General features: G+C 39.1%; 1 protein-coding gene across 6 annotated transcripts in view; it reads left to right on the forward strand.

Moving 5' to 3' along the window:
- The window catches only part of CDKL5 (cyclin dependent kinase like 5), a 185,842-nt gene that overhangs the window by 97,458 nt on the left and 61,161 nt on the right, over positions 1 to 27,223 (forward strand). For all 6 annotated transcript variants that reach the window (XM_070502015.1, XM_044763101.2, XM_044763103.2 and 3 more), the window contains one exon: positions 26,334 to 26,379. In XM_070502015.1, the coding sequence (XP_070358116.1) occupies positions 26,334 to 26,379 (46 nt within the window). The remainder of the gene's footprint in view (positions 1 to 26,333; positions 26,380 to 27,223) is intronic.

The raw sequence follows: 27,223 nt of genomic DNA on the forward strand, positions 1-27,223 counted from the left end.
GAAGTTTCCTTAAACATATCTCTGTCCTAAAACCCAGGCATATTTCTCATGAATTGGAAAAAACGAAACCTTGGTGTGTTGGCTTTCTTTACCAGATTTCAGTACTCTCATTGTCTTATTTTATAGGAAAATGTAAAATTAGGGCAAAGTATTTGTCAAAAGTCAAGAATTATAGGTTTTGTATTTTATATATGCACATGCAAAGTTCATCAGCTTATTGATGAATAAAAGCAAAATAGAATCAGATATTCTTAAGTCGTGATTTTATAACCATTTTAGCTATACCGTCTCTAACTTCAGCAAAAGGTAGGAGTGTATGTTCATGGGTCTGGTTTTTGTTAGGGCTCCCAGGAAGCAGTGAGCAACTGGCCTCTACAGTAGCTCTGCTAGTGTTAGCTTTCTGTACATTGTTTACTTACCAGTGTCTGCAAAACTTAAGTATGCTGACTTTGATGGTATCTACATAATTTACTGGAAAAATTGGCCTTGAGAAAGTTAGGCACAGTCTGTTCTTCCTTCAATAAAGGAATCTGTAGCAAGCTGTCTATCACTAGTTCAACAGAACAATAGATTTTTGTCTTCATTTGGACCATGTATTTTTTTTTTTTTAATTTTAAAGATTTTATTTTTTCCTTTTTTTCCCCAAAGCCCCCGGTACATAGTTGTATATTCTTCGTTGTGGGTCCTTCTAGTTGTGGCATGTGGGACGCTGCCTCAGTGTGATTTGATGAGCAGTGCCATGTCTGCGCCCAGGATTCGAACCAACAAAACACTGGTCCGCCTTCAGCGGAGCGTGCGAACTTAACCACTCGGCCACGGGGCCAGCCCCTGGACCATGTATTTTTATGTTGATCGTCAGCCTAGTTTAATTTCAAACCTTTCTTTGTTCTTTTCTTCTATCATTATACCTGCATCTTTATACATTTAACAGGAGTAATATTTCTGGAATACCTGGTGATGTATCTTTGGTCAATAAATTGGTTTTTCTCTCCTGACTATTTTCTTCTATCATGGTTCCAGGTATGAGAGTAGGATGAATGCCACTTTGTAGGGGAAATTCCTTTGAGACTTAAAGTAGAAATGAAAGATAGCCCTTCCAGGTGTTAAAGGAATGTGGGCAGAAGAGACAGAGTCAGGGCAGGCAAGTCTTGATATGCCCTTCCCCCCACCCCCACTGCCTCAGGGAACTGAAATTCTGGGTTTAGGGGGACAGTAGGTTGAGGATAAAGCCAAAAGTGAAGGAAACTTATGCCCCACTTCCCTCTTGGACCTCAGGGAAGAAACTGCCTTGCAAGGTTGCCTTGTCACAATGGAAGCAGTGACAGCAGAGATGATATGGTTAGGTTGAGAGAGGATTCCTGGGCCTCCTTCAGTTTGTGAGTGGATTCTAAGGAATCCCAAAGTTACTGCACACCCCAGGTAGCTGGGTTGAGAGCCAGTAAACCTGTCAGTGGGGATGCTGTGTTGAGGGGCAGGCTGATACCAATACTATACAGTCATGCATAGCTTAAGGACAGCGATACATTCTGAGAAATGTGTCATTAGGTGATTTCGTCGTCCTGCAAACATCATAGAGTGTACTTACACAAACCTAGATGGTATAGTCTACTACACACCTAGGCAATATGGTACTAATCTTATGGGACCACCATTGTATATGCTATCTATCATTGATCAAAACGTTGTTATGACTCTAGTTGGTGGCCAGGTCATGGGTATAAATGAGATTGCAGAGTCTAGATGTCTTCAGCATCAACTAAAGCTGAGAAGGAGCCAAACAACCAGGCCAGACCCCTGGGCTCTAAGCCAAGAGCACATACCTGAGTTCACAGCACCCATGGGATCCAACAGCCACATCGGCTAGTGTCCGGGGTCCAGGCCTATAAGGAATCTTGTCTTGGAGACCAGAGAGCTCTAGGGGACAGCACAAAGACCTATGTGTGTTTATCTGAGAGCCCTTCCCTTACCACAATGAAATTATATAACCCACCCACATCCATACACCCAGCTGCCATCTTGATAGAGGCAGCGAGAAAATCTGAGGGGAAAATGGCGTTTATCTGAAAGAGACTCTAAACCAGAAAGGACTGAGCTACCATAAAATGCAAGTTAAAGTCAACGTCAGAGCTTGAAAAGCAAGGTTAAATCAGTTATGAAAAATTAAAGAGGTACATTTTCTTGGCACATCTTAGATTTAGAGGATATATTTAAATTTTGTACTGTTTGTTCACTGTTGAGCGCAGCTTAAGTCCAATGGTTGTCTGATTGAGGTTGTAGATTGCCTGCATTTGGCATACCTAATTAATGCTATCTTTGTCTCAATTACTTGATCACTAGAAGTGGAATTTTCATTTTCTCCTTATCTATCCATTGTTATAAAATAAGGACAAAATAAAATTATAACAGTTGCACAATAACTAAAGTACAGACATGATGGTTAATATTACTAAACTGAAATACTCTCTGGCAGACATTGTTACCAGGTACTCTTTGAAATTTCCATTCATTTGTTGACATCCCATAGTCTGAATTTGGTGTAAACAAGGTAGTTTGAGAGTGTCTGTATATAATGTCTGAAAGTGTAGGTTATATGAAAATCAAGTATATTTTGAATTTTGTATGCTCGGTAAATACAGAGCTAAATTGTTTTTTGAAAGTTCACCTGTCTCCCTTTCTATTAAAAACAGTTGCTATATGCTCTGCCAGAGGGGTTAGTGAAAATTCTTCTTTGGATGCTTTATTTTCATCTTCTTCTTCTTTTTTCTTTTTTGGTGAGGAGGATTGGCCCTGAGCTAACATCTGTGCCAATCTTCCTCCATTTTGTATGTGGGATGCTGCCACAGCATGGCTTGTTGAGTGGTATGTAGGTCCACACAAGGGATCAAACCCATGAACCCCGGGCTGCTGAAGCAGAGTGCACAAACTTAACCACTACGCCACCAGGCCACCCCCCATTTTCATCTTGATAACTACATTTTATTTTGTGAACATTTTATTAATTACCTAATCTCTAATATTAACATAGGGCAGTAAATTTATATTAGTCTATAACTATGAGGTGAATGATTTTTAAGTGATTCATTATAAATCAACTTTATTGAGTTATAATTTACATACAAAAGCATACCACCTTATATGCAGTAAGATGTACCCATTTTAAGTGTACAGGTCTGTATGAATTAGTTTCCTTAGTTCATCATGGTTACGCCCTCTGACATCATCAGCCAGCATCCCTTCAGGTTGATGCTGATCCACTAACAGTTATACTGAGCCATGTTAGAAATACTTACAAAGGCTTTCTGGGTATGTGGGTTTGTTGCATTTATAAACTAAATGGTCCTAGACTTTGATGTTTTTTATTCTTTTATTTGTGGCATTCAAATGTCAGCAATCTAGATGGCCCCAAGTCTCATGGCCTTACTGGATATATTCACTTTTAATGTTCAATTAAAAATCATTCTAGACTTTACTGCATGAATTCAGTGGCCTTCTTAAGAATGTGGCTTACATTTTCAAGAGGGCCTCTCCCTTTGATTTTCTCTCCCCACCAAACTCATGTTCTAACGTCTTACCTCTAGAGGCTCTCCCCTTCTTTCTTTTCCCCATCAGCCCAAGTTTTCCTCCTTTTCCTTCATTTCCCAAAGCGCCACTAAAATAAAATGACTGAATGTTTGTAGCACGTTTGCCCTCAGGTTTTGGTGACCATGTTACTATACAGCACTGTAAGCAAGTTCCCAGGTCTGTGACTGTTTCTGTCGCTGGGAATGTCTCACACCGCAGAACTGTTAGATGTTAGTAGTTATGTGACATCTCTGTTTTCATGTTACTTTTTGCCAGGCTAGAGGAAATCTTATTACTTTTGTCACAGAATGGAATAGAGGTGACGATGAAAGAGAACAATCCTTATTTTATTGTTGTAGGTGGAGAAATCAATAATAATTTTTAATTTGGTAAGCCTTCTGATGTAATTTGATAAATATTGGCAACCTAGTAACTGCAGCCATTTTATAGCAATGCTGTGGAAGAAAGGTTTGACAGAAAGAAAGCAATATTGGTTCCGCAGTGCATTTTTAAGATCTGCAGGAGGCCAGAGTAGCCAAGTAGCAAAAGAGGTTTTTAATCAAGACAGTATGTACAATTCCTTCTGAACTTTAAGAGCTTCGTCAAATTCCTGCCTACTAAAGGACTTATGGGGAGGGCCAGATGAAATTTTGAAGGATCTTATCTTCCTTTTCTTTATTTTTTGAAACTTTTTAAAGAGAGAAAGAAGCAAATGTCTCTCAATATTTCTCCTAGGGATATACTGTCCTTAAAGAAACGTAAATGTGTATATTTGTATTCCATGTTCTTGTTTTTCTTTTTTAATTCCTTGTATACCAAAGAACGTCTTTTTTTCTTTTTAAAATTATGGTAGGGAAAGCTGTTTCTCTGTGGCGCTGTAGTGGAGCTGGTAAATGATGTCCGCAGAGAAGGCTGAGCTGGCCCGGCCAGCAGGGCAGACGTGTTGAATTGGCGATGCAGTGCAGTGAGACATTTGCGTGGATCTGCCTCTCTCTTGCTCAGCACACTTTTGGACCAGTCGTACATTTCTTTCTCACCCACATGCTTGCAGTCCAGTGTGGAGAATCAGACTTTTATCAGATGGTCATATAAATGTGTGAAGATGCCACTTTAATAAAAGTTATGAAGGAGAGGTGTTGTCTAAGAGAACATATGAGGCTTCAGACCTAGTCCCGGGGCTGTGGGAAGGCTTCCCTGAAGAAGTAAGGATTGAGCCAAGGCCTGAGGGGTAATGTAAGGCTGAGTCGGGCAAGAGAGGGCAAAGCTTTTAGCAGAGAAGGGAACAGGCCGTTTAGCAGGAGAGGTCGTAGTGAGAATGACGGGGGCTCATCAAGCAAGAGAGACCTAGGGAGAGGAGGCTAGAGAGCATCCCAGTGGTCCCTGGATGAGCCTTGTTGGCCATGTGAGGGGCTTTGACATAGTCCCTAGGGCCGAAGAGTTTGGAGAGAATTTTAAGGGAAATGGTGGGGCGTTGAAATCAGATTTCCTTTTCCAAATGAAGAGCCTGGTTGCTGAGTGGCGGACATGTTAGAAGGCTTAGGAGGCTAGGCGGTACTCCAGGTGGGAATGCCAGGGACTCGAACTGGGATAGTAGTGCTCAGGTAGAGAAGAACTGTGGACCGATTTGAAAAAGATTTAGGAGGCAAAAATCAACAGCACTTGGTGGTAGACTGGATGGATTTGGGGGTGCAGAGAAGGGAGATGTCAAGAGTGATCCTAAATTTCTGGCTAGCATTGACTGAGATATGGGGACAGGGGACAGGACGAGATTCAGAGGGGGAAGATGAGGGAATGGTTAGGCATTCTGTCCAAGTATTTTATACCCATTTATTCTCATTTTACATCTCAATAAAGATTTGTGGAGGGCAGATCCAGCCCAGAGGGCGTAGAAGGTGTTTGATATTTTAATGGAAATAAATGAAAAAATAGATTTTGTTACATAGAAATTTTATTACTGACTTGGCTTGAAGGCAGTTGTTTTCTATGACTCTTACTTTGTAAGATCTCATTTCCCACATCTGCCTTTTTTGTCTGCATGCTATCTCATGTTCTTGATTATGTATTAATATTTTCATAAAACTATCTTTTTTTTTTTTTTTTATTAATGTTATGATAGATTACAACCTTTTGAGATTTCAGTTGTACATTTTTGTTAGTCATGTTGTGGGTACACCACTTCCCCCTCCGTACCCTCCCCCCACCCCCCTTTTCCCTGGTAACCACCGATCAGATCTCCTTCTCAATATACTAATTTCCACCTATGAGTGGAGTCATATAGAGTTCGTCTTTCTCTGACTGACTTATTTCGCTAAACATAATGCCCTCGAGGTCCGTCCACGTTGTTGTGAATGGGCCAATTTCGTCTTTTTTTATGGCTGAGTAGTATTCCATTGTGTATATATACCACATCTTCTTTATCCAATCATCAGTTTCTGGGCATGTAGGCTGGTTCCACGTCTTGGCTATTGTAAATAATGCTGCGATGAACATAGGGGTGCAACGGACTCTAGAGATATCTGATATCAGGTTCTTAGGATAGATACCCAGTAATGGGATGGCTGGGTCATAGGGTATTTCTATTTTTAACTTTTTGAGAAATCTCCATACTGTTTTCCATAGTGGCTGTACCAGTTTGCATTCCCACCAACAGTGTATGAAGGTTCCTCTTTCTCCACAACCTCTCCAACATTTGTCGTTCTTGGTTTTGGATGTTTTTGCCAATCTAACGGGGGTAAGGTGATATCTTAGTGTAGTTTTGATTTGCATTTCCCTGATGATTAGCGATGATGAACATCTTTTCATGTGTCTATTGGCCATACTTATATCTTCTTTGGAGAAATGTCTGTTCATGTCCTCTGCCCATTTTTTGATCGGGTTGTTTGTTTTTTTGTTGTTAAGCAGTGTGAGTTCTTTGTATATTATGGAGATTAACCCTTTGTCGGATAAGTGGCTTGTAAATATTTTTCCCAATTAGTGAGCTGTTTTTTTGTTTCAATTCTGTTTTCCCTTGCCTTGAAGAAGCTCTTTAGTCTGATGAAGTCCCATTTGTTTATTCTTTCTATTGTTTCCCTCAACTGAGGAGTTACAGTGTCCGAAAAGATTCTTTTGAAACATGTCAAAGAGTGTACTGCCTATATTCTCTTCCAAAAGACTTATTGTCACAGGCCTAATCTTTAGGTCTTTGATCCATTTTGAGTTTATTTTGGTGTGTGGTGAAAAAGAATGGTCGATTTTCAATCTTTTGCATGTGGCTGACCAGTTTTCCCAGCACCATTTGTTGAAGAGACTTTCTTTTCTCCATTGTAGGCCCTCTGCTCCTTTGTCGAAGATTAGCTGTCCATAGATGTGTGGTTTTATCTCTGGGCTTTCAATTCTGTTCCATTGATCTGTGGACCTGTTTTTGTACCAGTACCATGCTGTTTTGATCACTGTAGCTTTGTAGTATGTTTTGAAATCGGGGATTGTGATTCCGCCGGCTTTGTTTTTCTTGCTCAGGATTGCTTTAGCAATTCGCGGTCTTTTGTTGCCCCATATGAATTTTAGGATTGTTTGTTCAATTTCTGTGAAGAATGTTCTTGGGATTCTGATTGGGATAGCATTGAATCTGTATATTGCTTTAGGTAGTATGGACATTTTAACTATGTTTATTCTTCCAATCCATGTGCAAGGAATGTCTTTCCATCTCTTTATGTCATCGTCAATTTCTTTCAAGAAAGTCTTGTAGTTTTCATTGTATAGATCCTTCACTTCCTTGGTTAAGTTTATCCCAAGGTATTTTATTCTTTTCGTTTCGATTGTGAATGGGATAGAGTTCTTGAGTTCTTTTTCTGTTAGTTTATTGTTAGTGTATAGAAATGCTACTGTTTTATGCGCGTTAATTTTATACCCTGCTACTTTGCTGTAGTTGTTGATTATTTCTAATAGTTTTTCTGTGGATTCTTTGGGGTTTTCTATGTATAAGATCATGTCGTCTGCAAACAATGAGAGTTTTACTTCTTCGTTACCTATTTGGATTCCTTTTATTTCTTTTTCCTGCCGAATTGCTCTGGCCAGCACCTCCAGTACTATGTTGAATAGGAGTGGTGAAAGTGGGCACCCTTGTCTTGTTCCTGTCCTCAGAGGGATGGCTTTCAGCTTTTGTCCGTTGAGTATGATGTTTGCTGTGGGTCTATCATATATGGCCTTTATTATGTTGAGGTACTTTCCTTCTATACCCATTTTACTGAGGGTCTTTATCATAAATGGGTGTTGGATCTTGTCGAATGCTTTCTCTGCATCTATTGAGATGATCATGTGGTTTTTGTTTTTCATTTTGTTGATGTAGTGTATCACATTGATTGACTTGCGAATGTTGAACCATCCCTGTGTCCCTGGTATAAATCCCACTTGATCATGGTGTATAATCTTTTTGATGTATTGCTCTAATCGGTTTGCCAAAATTTTGTTGAGGATTTTTGCATCTATGTTCATCAGTGATATCGGCCTGTAGTTCTCCTTCTTTGTGTTGTCCTTGTCAGGTTTGGGGATCAGAGTGATGTTGGCTTCATAGAATGTCTTAGGGAGTTCTCCATCTTTCTCAATTTTCTGGAACAGTTTGAGGAGAATGGGTATTAAGTCTTCTTTTAATGTTTGGTAGAATTCTCCAGAGAAGCCGTCTGGTCCTGGACTCTTGTTTTTGGGGAGGTTTTTGATTACCGTTTCTATTTCCTTACTTGTGATAGGTCTATTCAGATTCTCCATTTCTTCCTGATTCAGTTTGGGGAGATTGTAGGAGTCTAGGAATTTGTCCATTTCTTCCAGGTTGTTCAATTTGTTGGCATATAGTTTTTCATAGTATTCTCTTATGATCTCTTGTATTTCATTGGTATCTGTTGTGATTTCTCCTCTGTCATTCCTGATTTTATTAATTTGCGATTTCTCTCTTTTTTTCTTGGTGAGTCTGGCTAGGGGTTTGTCAATTTTGTTAATTCTTTTGAAGAACCAACTCTTTGTTTCATTGATCCTTTCTATTGTCTTTTTTGTTTCAATATCGTTTATTTCTGCTCTTATTTTTATTATTTCCCTCCTTCTACTGACTCTGGGCTTTGTTTGTTCTTCTTTTTCTAGTTCTGTTAGGTGTCGTTTGAGGTTGCTTACGTGAGCTTTTTCTTGTTTAGTGAGGTGAGCCTGTATTGCAATGAATTTCCCTCTTAGGACTGCTTTTGCTGCATCCCAAATGATTTGGTATGTCGTGTTCTCATTTTCATTTGTCTCCAGATAATATTTGATTTCTTCTTTAATTTCTTCAATGATCCATTGTTTGTTGAGAAGCGTGTTGTTTAGTCTCCACATTTTTGCACCTTTCTCTGCTTTTTTCTTGTAGTTGATTTCTAGTTTAATAGCGTTATGATCAGAAAAGATGCTTGATATTATTTCAACTCTCTTGTATTTATTGATGTTTGCTTTGGTTCCCAAGATATGGTCAATCCTTGAGAATGTTCCATGTGCACTTGAGAAGAATGTGTAACCTGCTGTTTTTGGATGAAGTGTTCTATATATATCTATTAAGTCCATCTGGTCTAATTTTTCATTTAATTCTATTATTTCCCTATTGATTTTCTGTCTGGATGTTCTGTCCATTGGTGTTAATGGTGTGTTGAGGTCCCCTACTATTATTGTATTGTTGTTGATGTCTTCTTTTAGTTCTATTAAGAGTTGCTTTACAAATTTTGGTGCTCCTGTGTTGGGTGCGTATATATTTATAAGTGTTATGTCTTCTTGGTGGAGAGTCCCTTTTATCATTATATACTGTCCCTCTTTATCTTTCTTTATCTGTTTTGCTTTGAAATCTACCTTGTCTGATATTAGTATAGCGACACCTGCTTTCTTTTGTTCGTTATTAGCTTGGAGTATTGTTCTCCATCCCTTCACTCTGAGTCTGTGTTTGTCTTTGGGGCTGAGGTGTGTTTCCTGGAGGCAGCATATTGTTGGATCTTGTTCTTTGATCCATCCTGCCACTCTGTGTCTTTTGATTGGGGAGTTCAATCCATTTACATTTAGAGTGATTAATGAGACGTGGGGGCCTTCCACTCCCATTTTGTGTCTTGTTTTCCGGTTTTCTTCAGTTTCCTTTGTTTCTCGTCCCATGGTTTAATCTGTTCTGATGTAGAGCTGCTACTCTCTGTTGTTGTCCTTCTACTTATCTCCTCTGCTCTTGGTTTTGTAGCCCCTTTCCTTTTTTGGATTTTTCAGGAGTTAGGGTTTTCCTGAGGATTTCCTGAAGAGGAGGTTTTGTGGCAATAAACTCCCTTAATTTTTGTTTATCTGGAAAAGTTTTTATTTCTCCATCGTATTTGAAGGATATTTTCGCTGGGTAGAGAATTCTCGGCTGTAGATTTTTGTCCTTCAGATTTTTGAATATATCATTCCACTCTCTTCTAGCCTGTAAAGTTTCTGCTGAGAAATCTGCTGATAGCCTGATGGGGGTTCCTTTGTAGGTTAGTTTCTTTTGCCTGGCTGTCCTTAATATTTTCTCCTTGTCGTTGACTTTTGCTAGCTTCACTACTATATGTTGTGGAGTTGGTCTTCTTGCATTGATAAAGTTTGGAGATCTATTGGCTTCTGTCACCTGCAGATCCATCTCCCTCACCAGATTTGGGAAGTTCTCAGCCATTATTTCTTTGAATAGGTTTTCTGCCCCTTTCTCCTTCTCTTCTCCCTCTGGTATACCTATAATCCTTACGTTGCATCTCCTAATTGTGTCTGATAATTCTCGGAGAGTTTCTTCATTTCTTTTAAGTCTTGCTTCTCTCTCCTCCTCTGCCTGCAACAATTCTATATTGCCATCTTCCAAATTGCTAATTCTTTCCTCCATATTATCGGCCCTACTGTTCAGAGCATCTAGATTTTTCTTAATCTCCTCTATTGTGTTCTTCATTTCCAATATTTCTGTTTGGTTCTTCTTTATCGTATCAAACTCTTTTGTGACATAGCTCCTGAACTCATTGAGTTGTCGGTCAGAGTTCTCTCTTAACTCATTGAGAATCTTAATGATGGCTGTTTTGAAGTCGTCATCATTTAGGTTATAAATCTCATTTTCTTTGGGATTGTTTTCTGTGTATTTGTTACCTTCTTTCTGTTCTGGAGATTTAATGTATTTTTTCATATTGCTTGATGTTGTTGATTTGTGCCTCCGCATGGAGATAGAGTTTAGTTGCTCCTTTCACTTGTTTCAGCTGCTGTGGTGGGGGGAGCCGCTGTTTATACTTCACCAACCAGGAACCCTGTCCGTAGTTGCTAACTGGGCCTGGGCCCCTCTTCGTAGCCACAGTGGCCCTTTGTATTCCCTCCTCTGCCGTGGGGGCCGTCACAGGGGGGCTTCAGGCTGCAGGTGCCTACTGTTGCAGCCCACCTAGATGTGCTCTCTCCTTGGGGTCTGCAACGGTGTTATGGGCTTTTCCAGCGGCCAGGGGTGGGATCACTTATATTTGTTGCTCCGTTGCTCTCTGCACCCACCAAAACTCACTTGTCCTCTATGGGTCGCAGGAGAGCTATTGGCATCTTCTACAGTCTGTGGTTAGTACACCTAGCTATGCTGCTTTTGCCCTGGGGTCTTCCAGCCTTGTGGCTGGCGGCTGGGTGCCTTCTACTGGTGCTGTGCAGAGGCTTTCCCTAAGGCTGCTGTGAGCCTGTAGGGTTTCCCACTAGGCTACTAAGCTGGGTCTCTGGAACTCTCTCCAGCCCCAGTCCTCTCCGAGATCTCCGGCAATCCCTAGCCTCATGGGGCGGGCAACGGCAGCTGGGGGTCGCCCCGCCCTCAGGGCTTCTCTCCGGGCCTCTGCCGGAAGCCCTGAATGCTGGGCGTGGCCCCTCTGCTAATGGCAGACAGAGAGTTTTGTCTGCTGCCTGGCGGAGCTCCGGCGCTTCCCCTCCGGGTCGCAGGACCGGCCTTTGAAAGTTCCCCCCGCCCCGGTCCTCTCCGAGATCTCCGGCAATCCCTAGCCCCACGGGGCGGGCAACGGCAGCTGGGGGTCGCCCCGCTCTCTGGGATTCTCTCCGGGCCTCTCCCGGAGCCGTGAATGCTCAGCGTGGCCCCTCTGAAGACTATCTTCTTTTTAGAGGCCGAGCATGAAGTAAATTCATTATGAGTTTTCCTTGTAATACTTTTCAAAATTTAAGGATTTTCTCAAAGTACTCTTAGCATACAAATTATGAACAGTTTAGAGTTTACCCCAATATTTCCTGTGACAATATCCCTATAATGTGAACCTTTGTAGCAGTTTTGCTAGCTATTGGTGTAGATTTTGTGTGACTCTGCTAAATTGTTTTTGGCCAAGTGAAAAACATCACTGAATTTTTAACAAAAGAAAGTCAATAGTGTTTTTTATGTATCTTTTAGTATATTTCACTACACACTGTTTTAATGGAGCCTTATTACACAAGTTATTGTAAAAGTAATCCTTGTTATGAAAATAAGATGAGTGTAGATATTTTAGTGCCATGATTAATAGCTATATTAATTTTTGGAGAATTAATCTTTTAATCATCTAATTTTCAACTAAAATTTCTTTTCATGGTATATTAGTCTTTTCTAAAGCTTTACTGTATCTCCTCAACAAGTGGTGAGTCTCTCTTGTAAAGAGGAGTGTTTACAGTGGAATACCACGAAACAGTTAAAATGAATAAACTAGAGCAGCATTTCTCAATGTCAGCACTTTTGACATTTAGGGACAGGTAACTCCGTGTTGTGGGGCTGTCCTGTGCACTGTAGGATACTCAGCAGCATCCCTGGCCTCCAGCCCCTAGATACCAGGAGCCTCTACCCATTGTAACAACCAAAAGCGTCTTCAGGCATAGCCAGATGTCTCCTGGGGGCCACAATCATCCCCACTTGAGTACCACTGGACTAGATTTATGTTTAAATCTCAGATACACAATGTTGTGCTTAAAAAAAAAAGCTGTTGCAAAAGCTGTGTACAATATCATGCCAGTTATATGATTTTCAATGTACAAAACAGTAAAATTACTAATGGATAAATTCATTTGTAGTAATAAAAATGTGCATGGGAATGGTACATACCAACTTCAGGATGGAAATTACCTCTGGAGAGAGAAGGAATGAGAATGAACAAAGGTATATTTATGACATTTTATATTTCAGAGAGAGAGATCAGAAGCAAATAAACCAACATATTATCAACTTAAATCTGAAAGTGGTGTATATTTTTTCTGTATATTTTACATGATCAATCTGTTTTGAACTCCTGTGGCATATCATATAGCATTTGTTGTACTTTTTAACTTGTAAATTTTAACTTACTGTCATGCATTATTACATACCAGGGTGTAAGCTTCTGTGTATATGAGATGCTTCATTTACTCACTCATGTCAAACTTAGGATGTCACATAAAACCTCATGTAAAGCAGAGCCCCAATAAATGGTTCTTAGCTGACTGACTAGAATGCTCCCTTTCTTTGCTCTAGATTGCTTCCTTCCTGATTCGGTCTGAAGTACTCAAATTCAGTAGTGAATCTAACTTTTAGTACTGGCAAACTACGGTAGTTTATAAGTGATAAATAATACAAGTCAAGTAAAGATCTTTAAGGGATTTCTTGGAAAACAGTCTAGTTTTTATCATTGCATATCCTTGATAATGTTTTGTATCTCTATGGTCCTTGGCAAACACACATTAGCTTCATTGTATCTACCTACCATGGAATGTATCCCGTGCTTGAATTTACTCCCATTTTATAATTTTGCTCATAATGTAAAAATAACTTAAATAATTTGTCTAAGTTGTTTTAGAAGGTTTCCATGAAATAAAAGTCAGAATAAAGATAAAGATGGAAAGAATGAAATATTTGTATATACTTTTAGGTGTAAATATTATAACAGACGTTGTTAGAAAACTCTGAAAACGTTGGTTGGTAATAACGTATATTTTTGAGAAAACACAAAAGAGAAATAATGATGTCTTTCCAGTGTGTGAATGTTTTTAAGAATGTATGTTTTTCAATAACAAAATTTATATATGTGGCTTGCAAGGACAGTATAGCTTGGCCATGGATGATAAATGACCTCCAGAATCAGTCTTCCTGGATTCTTTTAAAGATCAGCCCTAACCTAACATTTGTTGCCAATCTTTTTTTTTTCTCCTTCCTCTCCCCAAAGCCGCCAGTACACAGTTGTGTATTCTAGTTGTAGGTCCTTCGGGTTGTGCTATGTAGGATGCCACCTCAGCATGGCTTGATGAGTGGTGCCATGTCACGCCCAGGATCCGAACCGGCGAAACCCTGGGCCACCAAAGCGGAGTGCACGAACTTAACCACTCAGCCATGGGGCAGGCCCCAAGTCTTCCTGGATTTAAAATCTTAGCTCTGTTACTTAGCTGTATGATCTTGGGGCAGATTATGAAACCTCATTGAAACTCAGAATGTCCTTATCTGTAAAATGAGCATGATGATAAGATCCTCTTCAGAGTATTGATTTGAAGATTAAATGAGATAAGACATGGGAAGCACTTAGCACAGGGCCTGGCATGGAAGTACTTAAAAATAATAACCTAGAGCAAAGCTTACTTTTTCAGATACCATATCGGTCTATAAGGTGATAGTGTCTGTGTTCCTAGAGTTTTGCTGCTGCTGAAGGAGCATGTCAGTGTATGAAAGCACTTAGACAGTTGGGATATTTGCATACAAAACAGGAGTGAAATATTTTTAAATGCTTTAGCAGTCAAGTTACATTCCCTGCTATTTGGATGAAGAAATAAGCCATTTCCCCCAAGGAAGGGCTTCCTCAGAGAGTAAGTAGACAATGAACTGTAGAGTATAACCTTTGGAATGGTTTAACCCATGAACAGTAGAGTAAAATAAAATCAATATTTTTTCTATTCTGTTTCATAATGCATGTTGGATATTTTAAATTACAGAGCAAAACATTTAGAACAATGACTCCTGCTGCTGCCTTATACAGTGTATGATCGGTTTAGAGAACTAGCTGTTCCAGAGCATAATTAAACCAAGTTATGTAACTGCATTTTAAATAAGTTAGTAAATTTTATGATTATTAATACCAATTAGTTACTTTGCCAACATCTTAAGAAGGGACAATTGATTCTGGGAATAAACCAGTGATTCGGGAGCTTTAGACAGTTAGTAGCAGGAGTGAGTTTTGGGTAAAAGTCTCTGTGTCCAGTATGGTGGTTCAATAATTGAGGCATGATTTTTCTGGGTTGGATGTCCTGAGAATACTGGAGGAAATATAGGCCTAGGCCCTCCAGATATTTTTCTATTTGTCACTACTCATAAAATTTATTTTTTGTTCTTTAAGGTTTTATTCACCTGAGGAAATTTATTCTGGAAAATGTTTTTTTTTTTAGATTGGCACCTGAGCTAACAACTGTTGCCAATCTTATGCATTTTTTTTTCCTTCTTCTCCCCAAAGCCCCCCAGTACACAGTTGTATGTTCTAGTTGTAGGTCCTTCTGGCTGTGCTATGTGGGACGCCACCTCAGCATGGCCTGATGAACAGTGCCATGTCCATGGCCAGGATCGAACCAGTGAAACCCCAGGACGCCAAAGTGGAGTGCGCAAACTTCACCATTCAGCCATTGGCCAGCTCCCTGGAAAATGTTAAATGTCTTGATATAGCTTGTGCAGTTGTGGAGATAGCAATACAATTCAGGAACTCTATCTTTTTGCATTCCAAAGCAATATAATTCCAATTCTGAGGCAAAATTAAGGGTGAGGTATGGAATTATCATTAATGTTTACTTATATATTTTGTCACATCCTTAGTTTGTTGTTTAAAATGTCAGCTTTTAACTAGCTCATTGTTTAAACAAAGTAAGGCATTGAAACAAGTAGCAAATTATGCCTCTCATGATAACTACAGCTGGTGACATTCTGTTGCAGACGTCGTGGGGGCACTGGCATGCTTTTGTGAATAAATTGAATTTAAAACACAGTTCTTCAGAGTTATTTTTCATATATTTTTCTTTTTTGTCTAATGATATAGGTATTATGTCACATAATATAGGTGTATTATGCGTAGCATCTCAGGGTGGTGGTAGTACAAGTAATAAAACTTGGTGTATCACCTCCTACCTCTCTGTCAAATACTCATGAAGATATTTAAAAACAAAAACAAAACTCATAAAAGTTCTATAAATTAAGAAATTAAACGTTGAAGATCATTGACAAAGTCCAGGGAGATGGATTGAAAAATACAGCCATGAACATCATGCTGTTCTATTTTCTGAACCAAAATAGGGCAAGCTATCCAAAAGGAGTGGGAAAAGACTTGGATTCATGCCCGCAGGGGCTGGAAACAGGCAGCCAGCTACAGTGGTACCTATCATCTGACCCTGTGGAGCTGGAGTTCTCTGTCCCCCCAGCCCACATCGGCACCTGTATTGCCGGACCATTTCAGAGACTAAATGCCTCAGATACAGTAAGGGAAGAAGTAGAGTAGGATTGGAAGTGGCATGTTGCATCCTGGGAGTCACAGACTCCCATGGCAAGATGTGGGGAACGTAGAGTAGTGGGAGAAGGATGTGCTAGGAAGTGTGGGCTCAGCAAACAGCTTATTGAGAGAACCCTGCCCAGGTGGTCTAGTCTCAGACCAGCCAACCCAGTGAGGAGAATGTTTGCTAGGAATCCAGGTTTTGAAATTGGGCTCAGGTGCATCAGTCTGCCTTTGAAATTCTAGTGGTGAAAAACTCAACTACCCTCTTTGCTGCCAGATGCCAGGCCTGTTGGATTTCTTCCTATCTTAGTAAGGATGAGTTAAAAAGGTGGGGCACCTTATGAAAAGACATGGGAAGATAAAGAAAACACTGCTCTGAAGATTTAAAAGCAACACATAGTTCTAAAAATGATTTTTTGTAACAAGTAGATGAAGTTATGTCTTCTGAGGGAGAACCAGAAGGAGATATGACCTCTATAGGGAGAACAAGCTGAAACAAGGCAAAAATTGCAGAAGTTGCCTGAGATAAGGAAAGAAGATAAAGAAACCTAGAATGGAGGTAATAAAAAGAATAAAACACCTATTTATCAAACATCTACTATGTGCCTGCTATTCGCGGCACTTCTGATGCAGTAGTGAACAAAACATATGAAACAATTAGGAAAGATCCAACCTAAAAGTTATAAAGTTTCCAGTGGAAAATATTAGAAAAATAGGAGTAGAAACAAAATTTAATCTTGCTGGAAAAAAACTTTTCTAAGTCCTTATTTCCAGGTAATAGTATTCAAAACACATACACACAAAAGTAGTGGGCATGTATCAATAAATTTGACTATGTAATAGTAAGTTATATTCAACAGCAACTACAACAAAACCTTAAATAATTCAATGACTACAACAATCTTGGAAAAATATTTATAACAAAATTTGGCAACAGCTTTGCATCCATGGATTAGTAAGAAAAATATTAACCTTAGTAGACCTTATTTCACTTACCAGTTGATAGAAGGAACACTTCTCGGGTCTCATTGACATCTAAAGACTTGTTTTAATGATTGTATTTAGTGTGGGTTATGGTTATTGAGTGGGTTTTCTCATATACTGCTGAAGGGAACTGTGAAATGATAGAGTTTTGGATATTAGTTTGGCAGTATTAGGGACTAATGTTCATACCCTTTGACCCAAAGGAGCAGGGTAAGAAAATGGTATCAGTGTATTAAGAGAAAGTACGTACCAAGAAGAGTTACCTGGCACCACCTGTACTGATGCTCTAGCTGATCATTCCCCACATCACTTTGAATTTGTAGTTGTTCCTTCCCAATAATGAAACAGTTACAGTATCAGAAAGTGCCTGGAAGGCTAAGTACAAATGTGTCCCCAGAGCTGTCTGTATGCTACAGTTCTGTCTATTCCTCCATTAAAAACAAAAACGTAATCCCCTTAAGAAGAATCTTTTTCCTCAGTAGCCTTTATAGCACTTTCAGATAAATTTTGTTTCCTGTAGCACAAATATGAAAGCTGGTATTTTCTTCTTTTTTTTTGATGGGCAGATGAGAAACAGAAAGACTTTGATTTACGGACATACTTACAACTCAGGGTTTGTCTTTCAGCATAATGATTAAAATGGTCACTTTTTTTTTTTTTTGCACCTTCATGATCCTCCTTGCTTTTGTAAAGAACTAAAGAAAAGTGTATATTTTTAATACGTTAATGATTTGTACCCTGTTGGTTATTGCCTGATATTGTGTGCATTTTTAAAGCCTTTGCTTTGATGCAGGGACAGTCTTTTTTTTTTTCTTTCAGTTTTTTTTTAATTGAGTTATTGATAGGTTACAATCTTGTGAAATTTCAGTTGTACATTAATGTTTGTCAGTCATGTTGTAGGTGCACCACTTCACCCTTTGTGCCCACCCCCCACCCCACCTTTCCCCTGGTATCCACTAAACTGTTCTTGGTCCATAGTTTTAAATTCCTCATATGAGTGGAGTCATACACAGATTATCTTTCTCTCGCTGGCTTATTTCACTTAACATAATTCTCTCAAGGTCCATCCATGTTATTGCAAATGGAATGATTTTGTTCTGTTTTGCAGCTGAGTAGTATTCCATTGTATATATGTACCACATCTTCTTTATCCATTCATCTGTTGATGGGCACTTAGGTTGCTTCCACGTCTTGGCTATTGTAAACAGTGCTGCAATAAACATTGGGGTGCACAGGACTTTTGGGATTGCTGACTTCAGGCTCTTTGGATAAATACCCAGTAGTGGGGACAGTCTTTTGTTAAAAGATTTGCTCCGACAAATCTAAAAGTATACCTACTTAGAGTAAAAAAGAACAGACCTTGGTCATTCAGAAGCCCCTTCTATATGATATGTCTGTTTTGAAGAATCTGTATATTATTAGTATTATTTTTTATTGTGGTAACATTAGTTTATAACATTATATAAATTTCAGGTGTAGATCATTATTTGATTTCTTTGTATATTACATCATGTTCACCACCCAAAGACTAATTACAATCCATCAACACACACGTGCATAATCACTCCTTTTGCCCTCTTCCCTCCCTCCTTCCCCTCTGGTAACCACCAATCCAATCTCTGTCTCTGTGGGATTGTTTGTTGTTGTTTTTATCTTCTATTTATGAGTGAGATCATATGGTATTTGACTTTCTCCCTCTGACTTATTTCACTAAGCATAATACCCTCAAGGTCCATCCATGTTGTCACAAATAGCCACATTTCATCCTTTTTTATGGCCGAGTAATATTCTATTGTGTATAAATGCCACATCTTCCTTATCTGTTCGTCCCTTGATGAGCACCTAGGTTGCTTCCAAGTCTTGGCTATTGTGAATAATGCTGTGATGAACATAGGGGTGCATGTATCTTTATGCATTCATGTTTTCATATTCTTTGGATAAATACCCAGGAGTGGGATAGCTGGATCATATGGTAGTTCTATTCTTAATTTTTTGAGGAATCTCCATACTGTTTTCCACAGTGGCTGCACCAGTTCGCACTCCCACAAGCAGTGTGTGAGGATTCCCTTCTCTCCACATCCTCTCCAACACTTACTGCTTCCTGTCATGTTAATTATAGCCATCCTGACAAGAGTGAGGTGACATCTCATTCTAGTTTTGATTTGCATTTCCCTGATAGTTAATGATGTTGAACATCTTTTCATATGCCTGTTGGCCATCTGTATATCTTCTTTGGAGAAATATCTGTTCAGATCTTTTGCCCATTCTTTATATGGGTTGTTAGTTTTTTTGTTGTTGAGATGTGTGAGTTCTTTGTATATTTTGGACATTAGCCCCTTATCTGATATATGGTTTGCAAATATCTTCTCCCACTTGTTAGGTTGTCTTTTCGTTTTGTTGATGGTTTCCTTTGCTGTGCAGAAGCTTTTTACTTTGATGTGGTCCCATTTGTTTTTTTCTATTGTTTCCTTTGTCCGGTCAGACATGGTACTTGAAAATATGCTGCTAAGACTGATGTCAAAGAGTAATGTCTAGAAGCTTAATGGTTCCAGGTCTTAATTCAAGTCTTTAATCTATTTTGAGTTAATTTTTGTGTATAGTATAAGATAATGGTCTACCTTCATTCTTTTGCATGTGGCTGTCCATTTTTCCCAACAACATTTATTAAAGAGACTCTCCTTTCTCCATCGTATGTTCTTGAATCCCTTGTTGAAGATTAGCTGCCCATAATTGTGTGGGTTTATTTCTGGTCTCTCAATTCTGTTTCATTGATCTGTGTGTCTGTTTTTGTGCCAGTACCATGCCGTCTTGGTTCTATAGCTTTGTTGTATATTTTGAAATCAGGGAGTGTGATACCTCCAGCTTTGTTCTTTTTTCTGAGGAATCCTTTGGCTATTTGGGGTCTTTTGTTGTTCCATGTAAATTTAAGGATTCTTTGTTCTATTTCTGCGAATAACGTTGTTGGAACTTTGATAGGGATTGCATTGAATCTGTAGATTGCTTTAGGAAGTATGGACATTTTAACTATGAATTCTTCCAATCCAAGAGCATGGAATATCTTTCCATTTCTTTGTGTCTTCTTCAATTTCTTTCAACAATGTTTTATAGTTTTCAGTGTACAGATCTTTCACCTCTTCCATTAAATTTATTCCTAGATATTTTATTCTTTTTCTTGCAATTGTAAATGGAATTGTATTCTTAATTTCTCTTTCTGCTACTGCTTTGTTCGTGTATAGAAACGCAACTGATTGTTTTATGTTGATTTTGTATCCTGCAACTTTACCATATTCATTTATTACTTCTAAAAGATTTTTAGTGGATTCTTTAGGGTTTTCTCTATATAAAATCATGTCATCTACAAATAGTGACAGTTTCGCTTCTTCCTTTCTAATTTGGATCCCTTTTATTTCTTTTTCTTGCCTGATTGTTCTGGCCAGGACTTCCAATACTATGTTAAATAAGATTGGTGAAAGTAGGAATCCTCATCTGATTCCTGTTCTTTGGGGATAGCTTTCAATTTTTCTCCGTTGGGAATGATATTAGCTGTGGGTTTGTCATGTATTGCCTTTATTATGTTGAGGTACTTTCCTTCCATACCCATTTTATTTAGAGTTTTTATTATAAATGGATGCTGTATGTTGACAAATGCTTTCTCTGCACATATTGAGATGATCATGTGATTTTTATTCTTCATTTTGTTAATGTGGTGTATCATGTTGATTGATTTGTGCATGTTGAACCATCCCTACATCCCTGGAATAAATCCCACTTGATCATGGTGTATGATCTTTTTTTTTCTTTGAGGAAGATTAACCCTGAGCTAACATCTGCTGCCAGTCCTCCTCTTTTTTGCTGAGGAAGACTGGCCCTGAGCTAACATCCATGCCCGTCTTCCTCTACTTTATATGCGGGACGCCTGCCACAGCATGGCCTGACAAACAGTGTGTAGGTCCATGCCTGGGATCTGAACCAGCAAACCCTGGGCTGCTGAAGCAGAACCTGCAAACTTAACCGCTGTGCCACTGGGCCGGCCCCTGTATGATCTTTTTAATGTATTGTTGTATTTAATATTTTGTTGAGAATTTTTGCGTCAATGTTCATCAGTGATATTGGCCTGTAATTTTCTTTTTTTGTCTCATCCTTGTCTGGTTTTGCTATCAGGGTAATGTTGGCTTCGTTGAATGAGTTAGGAAGCTTCCCCTCGTCAATTTTTTTGGAAGAGTTTGAGAAGGGGATAGGTATTAAATCTTCTTTGAACGTTTGGTAGAATTCACCAGGGAAGCTGTCTGGTCCTGTACTTTTATTTTTGGGGAGGTTTTTCATTACTGTTTCAATCTCCTTACTGGTGACTGGTCTATTCAAATTCTCTATTTCTTCTTGATTCAATTTTGGATGATTGTATGATTCTAAGAATTTATCCATTTCTTCTAGATTATCTAATTAGTTGGCATATAGCTTTTCATAGTGTTCTCTTATAATCTTTTGTATTTCTGAGGTATTTGTTGTAATTTCTCCTCTTTCATTTCTGATTTTATTCATTTGAGTCTTCTCTCTTTTTTTCTTGGTGAGTCTAGCTAAAGGTTTGTCAATTTTGTTTATCTTTTCAAAGAACCAGTCTTGGTTTCATTGATTTTTTCTTTTTTTTTTTTTAGTCTCTATTTCATTTATTTCTGCCTGATTTTTATTATTTCTTTCCTCCTACTGATTTAAGGCTTTGTTTGTTCTTCTTTTTCCAGTTTCTTTAGGTGCACTGTTAGATTATTTGGGATTTTTCTTGTTTGTTGAGGTAGGCCTGTATTGCTATAAACTTCCCTCTTAGAACTGCTTTTGCTTTATCCCATAAATTTTGGCATGTTGTATTTTCATTTTCACTTGTCTCCAGGTATTTCTTGATTTCTTCATTGACACAATAGTTGTTCAGTAGCATTTTCTTTAATCTCCACATATTTGTGGCTTTTCCAGTTTTCTTTCTGTAGTCAGTTTCTAGTTTCATACCTTTGTGGTCAGAAAAGATGCTTGGTACTATTTCAGTCTTCTTAAATTTATTGAGACTTATTTTGTGGCCTAATATGTGATCAGTCCTGAAGAATGTTCCATGTGCATTTGAAAGGAATGTGTATTCTGTAGTTTTTTGATGGAATGTTCTGTGTATATCTACTAAGTCCATCTGGTGTAATGTGTTAAGGCCAATGTTTTCTTATTGATCTTCTGTTTGGATGATCTATCCGTTGGTGTAAGTGGAATCTTAAAGTCCCCTGCTGTTATTGTGTTTCTGTCTCTTTCTCCTTTTATGTTTGTCAATAATTGCTTTATAAATCTAGGTGTTCCTATGTTGGGTGCATAGATATTTACCAGTGTTATATCCTTTTGTTGGATTGTTCCCTTTATCATTATGTAATGCCCTTCTTTGTCTCTTGTTACAGTTTTTCTTTTAAAGTCTATTTTGTCTGATGTAAGTATTGCTACCCCTGCTTTCTTTTCTTTGCCATTTGCGTACAGTATCTTCCATCCCTTTACTTTCAGTTTGTGAGTGTCTTTAGGTCTGAAGTGTATCTCTCTCTTTTTTTTTTATAGATTTTATTTTTTTCCTTTTTCTCCCCAAAGCCCCCTGGTACATAGTTGTATTTTCTTTGTTGTGGGTCCTTCTAGTTGTGGCATGTGGGACGCTGCCTCAGCGTGGTTTGAGGACCTGTGCCATGTCCGCGCCCAGGATTCGAACCAACAAAACATTGGGTCACCTGCACTGGAGCACGTGAACTTAACCACTTGGCCACAGGGCCAGCCCCTGAAGTGTATCTCTTGTATGCAGCATATATGTGGGTCTTGTTTTTTTTATCGAATCAGCCACCCTATGCCTTTTGATTGGAACATTTAGTCCATTTACATTTAAAGTAGCTATTGATAAGTATCTACTTATTGCCATTTTGTTACTTTTTTCTTGGCGTTTTGGTGGTTCTCTGTTCCTTTCTTCTTTTGCTCTCTTTGTTTGTGACTTGATGGCTTTCTTTAGTATTATGTTTGGGTTCCTTTCTCTTAATTATTTGTGCATTTATTATAGGTTTCTGGTTTGTGATTACAGTGAGGTTCATATATGATAATCTAAGTATATAGCAATCTTTATTGAGTTGATGATCTCTTTAGTTTGACCTCTTTGTAAAAACTATTCTTTTAGTCCCCTTCTCCCACATTTTATGTTTTTGAATTCATAGCTAACCACTTATTTTTTGTGTGTGTATCCGTTACCCTCTTATCATTCAAATTGGTTATTTTAATACTTTTGTCTTGACCTTAAAATTATCTTCATAGGTGGTTGACCTGCTACCTTTATGGTATTTTTGCCTTTATCAGTGATTTAATTGCCTTTTTTAAAAATAATTTTCTTATTCTTACTTGTAGTCTTCTCTTTCCCACTTAAATAAGTCCCTCTAGCATTTCTTGTAAAACTAGTTTCTCAGTGATAAACTCCTTTAATTTTTGCTTGTCTGGGAAATTCTTTATCTTTCCTTCCATTCTGAATAATAACCTTGCTGGGTAGAGTATTCTTTTTTTTTTCTTCTCCCCAAAGCCCCCCCAGTACGTAGTTGTGTATATTCTAGTTGCGAGTGCCTCTGGTTGTGGCATGTGGGATGCCGCCTCAACGTGGCCTGACAAGTGGTGCTATGTCCACTCTGGGATCTGAACAGGCAAAACTCTGGGCCACCTAAGTGGAGCGCATGAACTTAACCACTCAGCCACAGGACTGGCCTCAAGGGTAGAGTATTCTTGGATGTAGGTTTTTTCCTTTTAACATTTTAAATATATCGTGCCACTCCCTTCTAGCCTGTAAAGTTTCTACCGAGAAGTCAGCTGATAGCCTATGGGCTTTCCTTTGTATGTCACTTGTTGCCTTTCTCTTGCTGCTTTTCAGATTCTCTCTTTATCTTTAATTTTGGATATTTTAATTATAATGTGTCTTGGTGTGCGCCTCTTTGGGTTTATCTAGTTTGGTGCTCTCTGTACTTCCTGTACCTGGATGTCTGTTTCCTTCCTTAGGAAAGTTTTCAGCTATTATTTCTTCAGATAGATTCTCTGCCCCTTTGTCTCTCTCTTCCTCTTCTGGGACGCCTATAATATGGATGTTAATGCGCTTGATGTTGTCCCAGAGGTCCCTTAGAATGTTCTTGCCCTTTTTAATTCTTTTTTCTTTTATTTGTTTCTCTTGGGTGATTTCTTCTAGTCTTTCGTCCAGATTGCTGATCCATTCTTCTGTAACATCTGCTCGGCTGTTCAGTCCCACTGGTGAATTTGTCTTTTCCAGTATTGTATTCTTCATTTCTGATTGGTTCTTTTTTATATTTTCCAATTCATTGTTGATGTTCTCACTGACTTCATCCATTCTTCTCCCAACATCAGTGAGAATCCTTATGACTTTTTGTTTGAACTCTCTCTCAGGTATATTGTTTATTTTGTTTCATTTAGTTCTTTTTATGGGGTTTTGTCCTGTTCCCTTGCTTGGAACATATTCCTTTGCTTCCTCATTTTGCCTCTTTCTCTGTGCTTATATCTGTGTGTTAGGTGGGTCAGCTATGTCTCCTGATCTTGGAGAGGTGGCCTTATGTAAGAGATGCCTTATGAGGCCTAGCAGTGTGCTTCCCTCTTGTCACCAGTTCCAAATGTTCCAGGAGTTACCCCTGTGTGGGCTACATGTGTCTGTCTGTTGTGGCAGTGTTGTTCTTGCTGCAGGTACCCAGGGAGGCTATGCTGGCCCCCTGGCTCGCTGGTTGTAATGCTCAGCTACATTTGGCTACTATGGACCCTTCATCAGTTTATCGAGTTTGGGAATCCCCAGTACAGTTGGCTGCAATGTCTAATAGCACATTCCCGTTGCAGTTTTTCTCTTAAGTGGGTGGGCCTCCAGCTTGTCTGGTTGCTAGGCTCAGGGCTTACAATTACTGTAGGGCTCCAGCCTGCAAGGTTGTTGTCAGCTCTCTCAGAATTGCAGCTGAGTGGGGCTGATCCCCTACATGGCCGTTTCAGAAACACAGGTCTTCTGCCGCTGACAAGCCCCACGGCCCTCAGGTCCATACATATCATCAACACAGTCCTGGCCCATGCATATGTCCTGACCCCCTAAAGCAGACCTCGTCACCCCACTGCAGAGGCCCCCACACACTCTACACACTCCTTGCACATGCCCTGCCCCCGAGAGGCGAACCCTCTTGCCTGCCTGCACATCATCCAAGCACCTAGTCTATACAGGCTGACAAATTGCCCAAGAGCTTGCTATTGGGTGGAGCCAGTCCCTAGGGTGGGCTGCCTTCCCTGGCTGAGATGGGTTAAATTGGCACTCTAGTGGGTGGGGCAGACCCCTGAGATAACAGACCAGGGGAAGAACTCCAATGGAGTCTCCCAGTGTCTGTGTCAGTTCGCCTGTACTAGGTCACAATAATGGCTGCCCCCAATGTCTCAGTCCCTGGAGAGGTCTCACCTCTCACTGAGATGCGTTCAGAGCCTATCAGGTGATGAGTCTTTTTTCAAGAAAGAACTGTGCACCTTTCTGGTGATTTTTGGTTGCTTTTCGAAATGGGTGAATTTGTGCTGTATATTATTTTTACCAGAAGCTTTTTTATTCCTTTTATTGATGAGAATTAGACGTGAGTTATTTAACCTAGTGGTACTCAGTTCTTAGCATTTCCATTTTCTTTCCAGCCCTCATTTGCTTCTCCTCTAACCAAAAAAGACAAAAAAAGAATAGATTTGTGATATCTCAGTTTAAAGTAGAGTCCTGCTCACAAACCACTTCTGTTAGTTTAAGAGAGCTAAATAAGGGCAGGGGGAAGGTGGTTCTTAGTATTTGGTGGTAAATGTTTATCCTACTTTGGATTCGAAATGACTTTCAATAGGGAATAGCTGGTGTACAACTAGTTATGTTTGTTAGGAAAAGGGAAGTGAAGGGAGGAGAATTGGAAGAGGCATTCTGTTACCAGCAACTACTAGGTATTGTAGAAGCCTTTTCTCTGGTCGTAGAAGCCCAATTAAAATGTGTCCCTGGGTTTCAGAGGCAGTACAGATGCTGGTGTATTGTCTCATCCTGGCACTTTTGTGTAGCCTGAAGATGTTGACGGTCTCTGCTCTTTGTCCCCCAATCCCTCCCCCTTCTCCTTTTCCTTCCCTGACAATGTCTGCGGGGTGGTAAGAAAGAGAATTTTGGGACCAAGAAATGAGGGACTGAGAAGGAGGAGGATCTGCTTTTTACTCTCTGGGTTCTTGCTACTCTGTCCTAGAATATACCCCCAGGAAATTGGGATTCCCAGTCTGGAAAACACTGAAGAATGACTTATTTCTGCCTCTTTTCCTTTGCAGGAAACACATGAAATTGTGGCAATCAAGAAATTCAAGGACAGTGAAGGTATATATATGGGTTTTTTTCTTTCTGTATTTAGTTTCTGTGACTAGAATGTGGTAGAGATGGGATCTAGCTGATCAGACTCTGTTCCTGAGATTTTAAATTCTCAATCTCAGAAAGTAAATATAGCTTATTTATAATCATGCTTTGCTTTGAAACATCTAGTTCCTACTGTGTGAATCTTTTCAAGTCACGTGATATTAGAAAACTCATCTTGTATTTTAAGATATTGGAAATCTTGCTTGAAATGCCTGACAGAAGGTGTACTATTTAAGCTGTTCCTAAATATTATTAAAATGAGAAAACTAATTTGAAGTAAATACTTCTGTGGGTTCACACAAGTAGAGAGTGCTGTATGAAAGGCTTCAGTATTGAATACTGTGCTCTCCGGTTCCTGGTCAGTTAGAAATTCAAGGATGAGTGGTTGGTAGACAGTAGTGAGGGAGTGATTTTATATTTAGAATAGCTTATTGGGAGAATAAAACTTTTCAAGAAGAAATACCATAGTTGGAGGCCTTGGTCACACGTCCAGACCATTTCAAATGGAGTATTAAAATTACCCTATGCTGGGCAAGAAAATTTAAGATAAAGTATTAAAAAAGTAATGTACAAAAACAATAAATAAAGCATTTCAGTAGTTCATTAGGTTTTAAATCTAGACTATTGGCCATCCAAAGATAGCCAAGTAGAAAAACTGACCACAAAGACACACATGGCCTTTAGAAAATCTCTAAGCAGCATTTTTCCTTTTTTTTTTTTTGACAGAGATCTACAGTAGAAATATTTTTTATGTCCTAACTCATTATCCACATACATAACGTCCTATATATAACTGAAGCAGAAGCGT

This window comes from Equus asinus, chromosome X (genome assembly GCF_041296235.1).
Source record: "Equus asinus isolate D_3611 breed Donkey chromosome X, EquAss-T2T_v2, whole genome shotgun sequence".
In the NCBI taxonomy this organism is placed as follows: domain Eukaryota; kingdom Metazoa; phylum Chordata; class Mammalia; order Perissodactyla; family Equidae; genus Equus; species Equus asinus.